The 12704-nt window shown below is 45.1% G+C and overlaps 1 protein-coding gene across 2 annotated transcripts in view; it reads right to left on the reverse strand.

The window, feature by feature from the left end:
* LOC115472794 (dimethylaniline monooxygenase [N-oxide-forming] 5-like) overlaps nucleotides 1-12704 on the reverse strand; it is a 61632-nt gene that overhangs the window by 21720 nt on the left and 27208 nt on the right. For both annotated transcript variants that reach the window (XM_030207229.1, XM_030207230.1), the window contains exon 7: nucleotides 4243-4598. In XM_030207229.1, the coding sequence (XP_030063089.1) occupies nucleotides 4243-4598 (356 nt within the window). The remainder of the gene's footprint in view (nucleotides 1-4242; nucleotides 4599-12704) is intronic.

Genomic DNA, 12704 nt, shown 5'->3' on the forward strand with positions numbered 1-12704 from the left:
CACTTTAATTTGTATTTTGGTGCTAAAGGCATTTCCCTGTACCCAGAAGCCTTGACACCTACGCTTATATTTGAGGCAATGGACAGCAGAGATGCCAACTTATCCAGTTCAAGACTTGAGATTTGGGGTCAGTCCTGGATTTCTGACTACACTCTGCTGCTGCTGCATTATGGGACTTGCAGCACTGATTTCAATGGCCAGGAACAGACACTACAAATCCCATTTGCTTTGGGATGTAAATTCCAAAACCAGGACTGGCCAAAAGTCTCCAGCCTGGAACTGGGTAACTTGGTATTTATTTCCCAGGACCACAAGGAGCCATAGTGGGATTTGAAACAGGCTCCCCTGGTTCTCAGCCCACTGCTCTAACCATTAGGTTATTCCCTCACTTTAATATACATGCCTTCCATTTTACAAACCTACACATATACATGCAGCTAATTAACAGAAGCTGCAATTCTTATTTGTGTACAGATTGGAGGAGGAAATAATCATCTGGGAATAAGGGGGAAACTCCCTTCATCCTTTCTATTAGGAACTGGCCCCAAACGGCACTTTTTACAAACCTACACATGCAAGGGAGCTGCTGTAAACCTTGACATTGATATATTGGGAAGACTTGTACATTTCCATTATGAAACAGGGAACACCTGTAGATTTTAGTTCACACCAAACCCCACCCCCTGGTAATCTACATGTAGTGCAGATATACATGTGACAATGCTGACTTTCTGAATATTTACACCTTTTTGGTGATATCCACTTGTAAACAGAGGAGATTAAGGCATAGGCAAACCAGGCACGTGCCTCAGGCCCAAAAGTTTAGGGGGGCCCTGTCAGATGTGCTCAGGATTCAGGAGTTTAGGATCCCCAACTGTAAATCATCTGTCTCAAAGCCAGAAGAGGTGGCTAAGTGTGTGGATATTTTTCAGTTTAGCCCACTACAGCTCTCAAATATTCCCCCCTTTCAGTGCAGAAGCTGTGGTAGAATCCAGCCAATGGGAAGGCTTCTACTACTACTACTTATCATTTCTAAAGCGCTACTAGACGTACGCAGCGCTGTACACTTGAACATGAAGAGACAGTCCCTGCTCGACAGAGCTTACAATCTAATTAGGACAGACAAACAGAGAGTGGAAAGGTACTGAGGAGCTGCAGAGTGAATGCACTTAGAGGTCGTACACCTGGGAATGGACTATCCTCTCGCACCAGGGATATGTCTGCAGGTACTGCCCGGGAAGGAAAGCATATGACAGCTGTTGTGGTTGGTGATTCAATCATTAGGCATGTAGATAGCTGGGTGGCTGGTGGACAGGAGGATTGCCTGGTGACTTGCCTGCCTGGTGCGAAGGTGGCGGACCTCAAGCGTCACCTAGACAGGATTTTAGATAGTGCTGGGGAGGAGCCGGCTGTCTTGGTACATGTGGGTACCAATGACATAGGAAAATGTGGGAGAGGGGTTCTGGAAGCCAAATTTAGGCTTTTAGGAAGAAAGCTCAAATCCAAATCCTCTAGGGTGGCATTTTCTGAAATACTTCCCGTTCCACGCGCAGGGCCTAAGTGGCAGGCAGAGCTCCGGAGTCTTAATGCGTGGATGAGACAATGGTGCAAGGACGAGGGTTTTAGATTTGTTAGGAACTGGGCAACATTCTGGGGAAAAGGAAACCTATTCTGAAAGGATGGGCTCCACCTTAACCGGGATGGGACCGGGCTGCTGGCATCAACATTTAAAAAAGAGATAGAGCAGCTTTTAAACTAGGAACGGGGGAGGAAGGCCGACAGTCACACAGGAGCGTATGGTTCAGAATAAGGTATCTTGCAAGGATATCGCCCAGACAGAGAAGACAGGGTTTATTGATTGTGAGTATGAAAAAGAGACTGTAGTAGATTCAATGTCCATAAATAAAAATAATAAAAACCAGGCAAAAAATAGCAAATTAGTACTGACAAGTAAACAACATGCTGTAATAAGGAATAACAAGCCTAGCTTGAAGTGCCTATATGCAAATGCTAGGAGCCTTAGACATAAGATGGGAGAATTGGAATATATTGCACTGAATGAAGAATTAGACATAATAGGCATCTCTGAGACCTGGTGGAAGGAGGATAACCAGTGGGACACTGTCATACCAGGGTACAAATTATATCGTAGTGATAGGGTGGACCGGATTGGGGGAGGAGTAGCACTGTATGTTAACGAGAGCCTTGGGTCAAATGGATTGGAAATTCTGCGAGAAACGAAAGATCTCTTGGAATCATTGTGGATCGAGATTCCAAGTGTTAAGGGGAAAAGGACGGTTATAGGGGTGTAGTACCGACTGCCCGACCAGGATGAGCAGACGGACGCAGTCATGTTAAAGGAAATTAGTGAGGCAAATAAAATAAACGCAATAATAATGGGTGATTTTAATTACCAGAACTTATGCACTAATTCTACAGTGATTAAGGTATTCAAAGGCGTTTGTGACACGTTTCAATGAAAAATCTGTGGAGAAAAAAAGACCTCAGTAATCCCAGAGACACCTCATTTTAAAGGACCAAACCTTTTTAGTAAAGAGGACTCCTTTTTTTAAATCATAAGTCTTAAAAAAAAACTCCACGTAATTCAAATATTCATGAAACAAACTGTAACATGTTCATCCAAGTTTAAAAGACATGTTTCATGTACAGCTAAACGTAGATGAGAGTCTAAAAAGGTATATAAGAAACGGAAAGGTATGGGGAGGGCAGACAACTTCATGAGGATATGCTGGATTTATCTCCTTGCAAGAAATAAAACTGCTTTAAGCCTGACTTGGTCTTGTGGTGTTCATGAGTATCATTGTTAAAATTCTTTTAACAGGGAGTCATGACCAGGATGGAGAGAACACACACCGCCCCCTACTTATCAAACTACAGAGTGCACTAGCTCCCTGGCCTGATCACAGCTCCCAGTGCAGCTCTCAAAATATTTGTGCACCCTTGGCTTAAACTAATTGAATATCCCCCCTCATTCTATGACAGGTCACCTAAATTTAAGTGCAGGTTGCACGCTTGAATTTATCGAATGTTAGCATTTAGGTGCATAAATGTAAACTTGTGCATGTAAATGGCAGTAGTGCAACCAACCGCTATTCTATAATTAAACGCCCAGATTCTATATATAACACCACAAGTTACTCATGTTAAATTGAGTGGACACCCAATTTACACACGTATCTTAATTGAATAACAGATCAATCAGCGCTGATAATTGGGTGATAGCAACCAATTATCAGCTCTAATTAGAATAGAATATTTATTTATACACCGCCTTTGTCCAAGGCGAAAAATACAATAAAGAACATACATAATAAAATCAAAAACCAAGGAAAATTCAAATAGTAAAAACCATATTCAGCAGCAAACTCTCAGCTTAAAGAGAGTTCATAAGTTCACAGGACAAAATCAGGAAGGTACAAAAATGCCAAACAAAATAAATAATCCCTCAATGCACTCTTAAAATAAGTAAGTGGAGATTTAACCTTTAAACGTAAAAGCATTCCAGTCCACTGGTGTTATAACAGATTTTTGGCAATAATTAAAATTTACACACATGTATTCGACTCTATAACGGAGTGCGCCTAAATCCTAATACGTGTAGGTATTTGTGGGCAAGGAAAGGGGCGTTTCTGGGGGGCATTCTTCAAATTTATGCCCGTTGATATAAAATCAGACCAAAGTGCACCTAAGTTAGGCGCCGGCACTTAAGCCTGCTAATAGCAGGCCTAATTTGCAGCCACCTACAGTTAGGCATAGTTTAGCCCTAAACATGATTCCATACAGTTCGCATACTCCTTACAGAATCGTGCTAAGCACGTTATATTTTCAGCGTTGATTTTTAGATGTTACTTATAGAATTTGCCCCATTGTTTATAGACTGGTACCTAGCACTTAGGCACGCAACAATGGTCAATTATGCACCAATCATGTAAGAACTGCTATTCTAGAAACTAGGCACACTATTGGCACCTATATTTAGGCACCAACTTATACAGTTGCCTTTATTTCGTTATACCAATGCTACAGTTTAACATTATGTTCCAATGTCATCACTGTTGGTCTATTTTAATTATCACAATATAACTTGACAAGATATATATGACTAACTTATATTCCTCGCCTTGCTGGGGTTACCACTTATCAGAAATCTGAATTTCCCTCTCTAGCTTCAGCTGGGTCCTTTCAGGGATCTGCATCGTTCATCAAATTCTGTTCACTTACCTTTAAAAACCCGAGTAGCCCAGCGAATTTGAAGTTCTGCTACAGGCATAATGGCACCAAGAGGCTGGATGAGCCCAATGAAGGCCACTGTCGTCTTCTCTAGGTGAGGAGGGAAGACAAATTTATACAAGGGGATCCTATTCTCCTGGACTTTAACAATAGAATCCTCAAAGAAAGGAAAAACGCAGTGGTATCCAGTAGCAAAGATGATGACATCAATGTTCTCCTCCTTGGTTCCATCTTCAAAGACGGCTGCAGTTTCAGTAAACACCTTCACATTTGGCTTTACCAAAACTTTGCCAGATATGATACGATTTGGTAGGTCATCGCTGACTGTTGGGTGTTGGCTGATAATTCTATATTGTAAAGAAAAGGATGTATATTAGATGAGTCAAGAGCCCCTTCAAAACAAAATCAGGGTAGCATTCTTAACTACCACAATGCACTAAACCTTCTCTGAGCAAACATAATCCTAATTTGTTTATTTCCAATTGGTTGCTAGGACTGCATATTATTATTATTTATTTATTTTTGGTACCCTGCACTTTCCCACTCATGGCAGGCTCCATGCAGCTTACATGGAGCAATGGAGGGTTAAGTGACTTGCCCAGAGTCACAAGGAGCTGTCTGTGCCAGGAATTGAACTCACTTCCTCAGGACCAAAGTTCACCACCCTAACCACTAGGCCACTCCATAGGCTTTTCTTTTTTGTTTTGACCTGAGGCCAAGGCCATTTTGGAGTACAGTGCATCTAGCCAAAAGTAGATAAATCTCAACAAAGCAAATTGGATGGTCCATTTTGGTCTTATCTGCCTCATTTACTATGTAACTTTGTCAGCAATCTATGAATGCTGATGGGGGAAGGAGTATCTTTTTTTAACTACATTGGGAGTAAGAAGGGGGATTGGAAGGTGAGAGAATTCAGTTTTTTGACAGGAAAGTGGAGGGATCAGTGCACGGGATGGCTTCTTAGACCTTTAGATGGGAAAGGATCATTGTGAGGAGTTCATTTTTGTCCATTGAGTGGGTGGAGGGAGTTTGAGGGATGGGAGAAATTGGGTGAGTGGAAGTGGGTATTAAGGTGTACAGTAGACAAGTCTTCTTTGGCCAGTAGATGGGACGGAGGATGGTGGTAATGTAATATTTTTATTCATTGGAGTGGAAGAACGAATCAAGTTATGGCATTTTCACTTTTTACTCAGTAAGCATAGCAATTACGTGATATGCGTAGTGTATGAAGGATAGCATACTTTTCTTAGTGTTATATCAAAATGAAAACTCATAGTAACATTTTTTAGCTAGACATTCGCTGACAACCTTGGCATATATGCTAAAATGGCATTGAGTGGGTAATTTTAAAAGGCAAATTTAGCCTTTTATAAAATTGCTTGGGATATACTGTATGTGCAAAAACTGTTGTGCATACAGGCTGCGTATCAAACCTGTATAAAGGAGTACATCTTGGTCAAATTTGGACATGCATATATTTTATAATATGTGCTTGCATGCAAAGATAAGCCACAACATCCTATAATAATAAAAAGCACATCCAACGTTCTGAAGCTGACTCCGTGGCACTTAAACCTTGAGGCATTCGTGCTCTCCATCTCATGAACTGACATCAGTACTTCCTGCTACGTCACCAGCAACACTGACCAACCACATGAAAACAGCATGAGGCACACCAACGGACTGAAAAAACAGCCCAAACAGCATACCCGAACGTGAACGACACACAACCGCCATGAACACTGCCAGTAAAACTTCGGACCCCCACTTTCTCCTCTCCGATTTCAGACCTCCCTCTCGTCCCCAACCGATTCCCTCCCGAATCGCCATGCCGCTACAAAAAAAGAAAATCAAAGCCGGCACTAACCAGCTAATCCCCCCTGCAGCGCAGCACTGACAGCCGGAGCCAAGGGAAACGCTCTGGCTCTGAGAACAGCAGCAGTCAGTCAGACAGGAACTAACTCCCTAACTCTCCGCAAATTCTTTGTTTAAAATAAATTTTATGGTTCACAGATTTTTTTTTAAAGTGAGGAGAGAATGAGAGAGCCAAGCAGAGAGCACAGAATCCTGTCAGATGAGAGTACAGGGTGAGGCAGGGACCTTGCAGTAAGGTATGCCCCCAAAGGTGACTGAGGGAGGGAGGGGGAGAGCGACCCTGTAACTGGGAGGTAGGGAGGCCCTGAAACTGGGAGGGGGGGAGGGGACCCTGGAACTGGGAGGGAGTGGGCGAGGGGGACAACCGTGGGAGGGAGGGGGGAGGGACGACCCTGGAACTGGGAGGGAGGGGGGGCCCTGGCACACACTCTCATTCTCACAGACACACTCTCTCTCTCACAGACACACTCACACCCAGTCTCACTCTCTCTGTCACACACACACACACACACTCACACATTGACTCTCTCTCTCTCTCTCTCTCTCTCTCTCTCTCTCTCTCTCTCTCTCTCTCTCTTTCTCTCTCTCACACAGTCACTCTCACACACACTCCCTCAAACATACACACTCCGAGGAAAACCTTGCTAGCGCCCGTTTCATTTGTGTCAGATATGGGCCTTTTTTCCTAGTATACACATATTTTCCCTTTTGAAATGCTATAACTTGTGCACATGCTTTTTGCACAAGATAGAAATGCATAACATTAGCATGTCCAGTAAACTGTAGCTCTATTGCTGCCTGAATTCAAATAGATCCTGATCTCAACACAAAATAATATATAATGTATGCAGTACTGGGGCAATTCTATAAGTGGATGCTCCCTTTAGGTGCAATGAGAACTATTCTATAATGGCATCTAGAGTCCGACTGAACCCAGGATCTTTGGTTTCTGCCAAAAACAAAAATTGGACAGTCAGTTTTGTCAAAAACTGAAGCTGTAAACGAAACTCCCCCCCCCCCCCCCCCCCCCCCCCCACTCTCCCACACACACAAAAAAAAATCTTCCTCCAGAGCTGAACCCATCAGCAGCAGTCTCCTCTCTCCGCCCCCTCCCTCATGATCACTTTCCCTCATCCCACCCTTAGGCCCTCCCACAAGACTTCCTTGGAAGCAGCATGGAAAGGAGACACTCACAAAATGGCTGTTGGGACCTCCCACAGCAGTCTTGCATGACCACCAGGCCTTCCTAAGGTAGGTCCAGGGAGGACCTATGGGTGGAATGGGAGAAAAGTGATCTTGGAGGGGGGATTAATCACAAGGTGGGGAGGAATGAGTTTTCAGCTGAAACCCAAACCCAGATTTTTTGGTGTGTGCAATTTAATTGAATAATGAGCTAATTAGTGTCAATAACTGGCTTTTTCACAAGTAATTAGATATGACCCGAAGCTACCTGGTGCCACTGAATATCCTTGCTAACTGGCCGTCCCCTGTCTTGTTTAGGGGCAGGACATGGGTGGAGTGTGAACTTAGCCAATTAGTGGCGATTTTCAGCCTGCTAATAGGCTAAGGGTCCTGTTTACTAAGCTGCACTAGAGGCGCATTAGCATTTTTAGTGCGTGCTAAACATTAGCATTCGCTAAACGTGTAGATGCCCATAATATTCCTATGGGTGTCTACATAGCAAGCACTAATTTTTATCTCATGCTAAAAAAACATTAGCGCACCTTAGTAAACAGGGCCCTAAGTGACCACATGATAGCAAAAACATAGTAACGTGGAGGGGCATAATCGAACGCAAACGCCCATGTGTAAGAACGTCCATCTCCGAGGACGGGTCCGTGGAGGGGTGGGCCGAATCGTATTTTCGAAAAAGATGACGTTTATCTTTAGTTTCGAATATACGGTTTGTGCCAGGCAAATGCATTGCATGTGGGCGTTTTTGAGATGTGGGCGTTTGTTTGAGCTCGGCGTTTTCGTTTTTCAGCGATAATCAAAACCGAAGCGTCCCAGCTCAAAAACGACCAAATCCAAGGCTTTGGGTCGTGGGAGGGGCCAGGATTTGTAGTGCACTGGTCCCCCTCACATGCCAGGACACCAACCGGGCACCCTAGAGGGCACTTTAAAAAAATAGGAAAAAACATTAAATTACCTCCCAGGTGCATAGCTCCTTTACCTTGGGTGCTGAGACCCCCAAATCCCCCCCCAAAACCCACTCCCCACAACTCAACACCATTACCATAGCACTTAATGGTGAAGGGGGGCACCTACCTGTGGGTATAGTGGGTTTGTGGGGGGGAGGGTTAGAGGGCTCCCATTTACCACCACAAGTGTTACAGGTAGGGGGGATGGGCCTGGGTCTGCCTGCCTGAAGTGCACTGCATTACCCACTAAAAGAAAGTGCTCCAGGGACAGGACTTGTTGCTGCTGTATAACCTTGGCACAGCAGTTCACACCGTAAGACTAATCTCACTGAAAACGTCCTTTATTTCAATAACCGCGTTTACTCACAGTTAACTGCAGATCAGAGATTGTGCCCCGCTGGCAACGAGTCTCCCTGGTACTAAGATTAGCAGTAACTCTGACCTGGCAGAATGGTGTACAATGCCCTCTTTCAGCAACATTCAAGGTAAGAACTAAGTTCTGTAACGTGGCTAACACACGAAAGAGATCTAAAACGGACTTACAAAAATGGCCACTACCTCGTGGACTACCAGAAACAAAACAGGGCACACTCTGACCCAGTAAGCAGGGGGAAAAGCACCATGGGAGAAGAGCCTACCAACTACCAACATCATGAGACTATAACACAAGCTAGTGAAATCACGGAGCCCAATACCCTAAACCCACCACAATGCAATGCTGATGTGACCCTGCAGTACACCCGAGAGCCACATCTGACCCAGGGAAAGGCTGTGAGAGGATCGAACACATTCTGCTGTCATGGAGGTGGGTACGGAATTTGAGGGTGCCATAGAGGCTGGGAAATAAGGTTTTTGCAAGTGGTTTTTTTTTTTGGTGGGAGGGGGTTAGTGACCACTGGGGGAGTCAGGGGAGGTGATTCCCGATTCCCTCCGGTGGTCATCTGGTCATTTAGGGCACTTTTTTGGGACCTGTTTGTGAGAAAAAAGGGTCCAAAAAAGTGTCCTAACTTCTCGCTAAAAACGCCTTTCTTTTTTCCATTATCGGCCGAGCGCGCCCATCTCTGCTCGGCCGATAACCACACCCCAGTCCCGCCTTCGCCACGCCTCCGACACACCCCCGTCAACTTTATTTGTTCCCACGACGGAGTGCAGTTGAAGACAACCAAAATCAGCTTTCGATTATACCGATTTGGCCGCCCATGGGAAACAGACGCCCATCTCCCGAACGTGGGCGATTTTCTCCTTTCGAAAATAAGCAGGATAGTAACATAGTAGATGATGGCAGAAAAAAACCTGCATAGTCCATCCAGTCTGCCCAACAAGATAAACTCATATGTGCTACTTTTTGTGTATACCCTACCTTGATTTGTACCTGTCCTCTTCAGGGCACAGACCGTATAAGTCTGCCCAGCACTATCCCTGCCTCCCAACCACCAGCCCCGCCTCAGACCGTATAAGTCTGCCCAGCACTATCCCCGCCTCCCAACCACCAGTCCCGCCTCCCACCACCGGCTCTGGCACAGACCGTATAAGTCTGCCCAGCACTATCCCCGCCTTCCAACCACCAGCTCCGCCTCCCACCACAGGCTGCTCTAACTTTATGCAGTGAAGTTAATTAGGTGCTGGTCTGAATATTGGTATCCAGTTAACTTCCTGGTGACCTCTGAGACCCAGGTATTCAGTGCCAGGAGCTGCACATACCCCGGCCTTGAATATCCGGGGTCAGTTAAGCCAGTGGCTGTGTTCAGCTCAGGCACCACTTACTGCCACGGCATGAATATTGGCCACATACTTTATACCTGAATGACAAGAGGCGCCCTAAGGACTGGTTTTGACACCACTGTCTTACTGCAACATTGTGGTGAAACAAGAAAGCAACAACAATGAAAGCCACATTTTCTGAGTTTTGTAATGCAGTTCTTCAACCCTCTCCTGGAGGCACACCTAGCCAGTGTGGATCTTCAGCATTTCCAAAATGAGTATGAATGAGACAAATTTGCATATTGCAGAGATCCATTATATGATGATCCTAAAAACTTGACTGGCAAGGTGTGCCTTCAGAAGAGGGTTGAGAAGCACTGACAGAAGGCAATCCAAAAATCTGAACTGATTTCTAAATGCTATAAAATATTTGTTCTGTTACAGAGCAAATGGACTCTTGGCCTTGTTTTATACATCCTGTGTGTCAGACATCTTGGGGCAGTCACCAAAGTGATCAACTATAGTGGACACCTATGTCTTATATCACCACTGAGAACTAGACAAAACAGACAAGAAGAAGTAATGACAACCTGACAATATACATAAACATATTCTTTTCCTGAGCTGTTCTTTTGTAAGGTGGAATTTGTTACAAATTAGAAGATACTTTGACCAACCCATGTAATTACCCCAGAAGCAGGTCTCTGATCGAAATGCCAGTGTAGTGTGGAGGTTGGGTGCTACAGTGTTATTACAGCGCTGATTCTGCAGTGGCAGCTAAGTAGTCGCTTTTTTCAACATTTTTGGTCTCTGTGTTGATTTTCAGCATTAATAAAGTTTAAATTGTGAAGCCAATTGGCCTACATAAGAATTGAAGTATAGGCAACTGAGGCAAGTGATTGTTTGATATAGGCTGGGATGTGAATTAGTTGGATCAATAAGAATATAAGCTTTGCCATACTGGCCCAATATCCTGTCTCCAACAGTGGCCAATCCAGAATCTCAAGTACTTGGCAAGATCCCAAAACAGTACAATACTTTTTATGCTACTTATCCTACAAATAAGCAGTGGATTTTCCCGAGTCCAACTTAATAATGGCTTATGGACTTTTCTTTAAGGAAGATATCCAAACCTCTTTGAAACCCTGCTAAGCTAACTGCTTTTACCACATTCTCTGGTAACGAATTCCAGAGTTTAATTACACATTGAGTGAATAAATATTTTCTCTGATTTGTTTTAAATTTACTACTTTGTAGCTTCATTGTGTGCTCCCTAGTCCTAGTATTTTTGGAAAGAGTAAACAAGCGATTCATGTCTACCCGTTCCAATCCACTCCACAAGATTCTGAAATCCTAAAGAGTAGCAAGTTTCCATGCAGAAAAATATAAAATGCTTCCCCGCCCCAGTCCATCCCTCGCCCTGCCCCAGCCTGCTCCCGCTGCACAGTCACCTTTCCACCAAGAATGCCAGGTTCTATAAGCAGTGAAAATACTAGTTAAAGTAAAAGAAATGCATTTTCTTCCATAGTATAAATACAAAATTAGAAAAGATGTGCATTTCCAAAAAAGCAAACATCCATGAGTAGCATGTTCCCCTTTGCTTTCCCTCCCATCCATGAGCAGCATGTCCCTCCTGTCCTCTCCATCCCCTTCTATCCATATCAGGGGCATAGCCAGACACCCAATTTTGGGTGGGCCTGGGCCCAAGATGGTTGGGCAGAAGAACTCCACCTTGTCCCACAAATGATTTGGTCTCTCCCTCTCTCGCCTGCATGCCATATGGTCTCTCAAACATCCCCTCTCCCCCATATACCTTTTAAATAGCAGATTTTCATTTTCAGCAAGCAGCAACAAATATACACTGCTCATGTTGTCCCCACAGCCTTCCCTCCGATACAAGTTCCTGTTTCCGCATAGGTGGGAATACATCAGAGGGAAGGCTGTGGGGCCAGTGCGAGCAGTATGTAACAGTCAGTGCTTGCTGCAGGCAAAGATCTGCTATTTACAACGTATGCAGGAGGAACGGTTGTTGGGAGTTTTTGGCTGATGGGGCTTGGGGATCTCTGCCAGCCACATCATAGGTGTGCTGCTACTGGGTGGGCCTGGGCCCACCCACGCCCACCCTTGGCTACGCCACTGATCCATATGCTGCATTTCCCCCTTCCCTTCCCTCCCCTCCATCTACAGCATGTCCCCCTCTCCTCTCCCTTCCCTCCGAGCCACAAGCAGCTTGCCCCCTTCTCTCCCTCCCTTCCATGAGCAGCTTGTCACCTCCCAGGCCTACCTTGCAGCCCTGGTGGTCTAGTAGCTTCTTTGGGGCAGGAAAGAACCCCACTCTTTCCTGCTCACTGCCACAGACCTCCCCGCTGCCGCCACTTCTTGATAATGGCTGAGACTTCAAGTGGTGGCCTTGCAAGACTTCTGTGAAGTTCTTTCCTGCCCTAAAGAGGCCACTTGAACACCAGGGTGTGCTATGGCAGGTTCGGGGGGGGGGGGGGGGAGAGGAGAAGGCCAGTCCATCCGTCCGTCAACCCGCCAGCCCAGAAACCCGGACAAATGGGTTGGCTGGAAAAAAAACGTCCAGACTCCCGACAGTCCCCTGAAATCTGGGGAAATCCGGATGTATCCCTGTCCTCCTCTTGCCCCAGGCTCTCTTTGGTCTCTTCTGTTTCTGTCTCTCCATCTTTCCTCCCTCCCCTTTTTTCTCCCTCATTCTCTGTCTCCTCTATCTCCTCC

The sequence above is a fragment of the Microcaecilia unicolor genome, chromosome 6, assembly GCF_901765095.1.
Source record: "Microcaecilia unicolor chromosome 6, aMicUni1.1, whole genome shotgun sequence".
Classification (NCBI taxonomy): domain Eukaryota; kingdom Metazoa; phylum Chordata; class Amphibia; order Gymnophiona; family Siphonopidae; genus Microcaecilia; species Microcaecilia unicolor.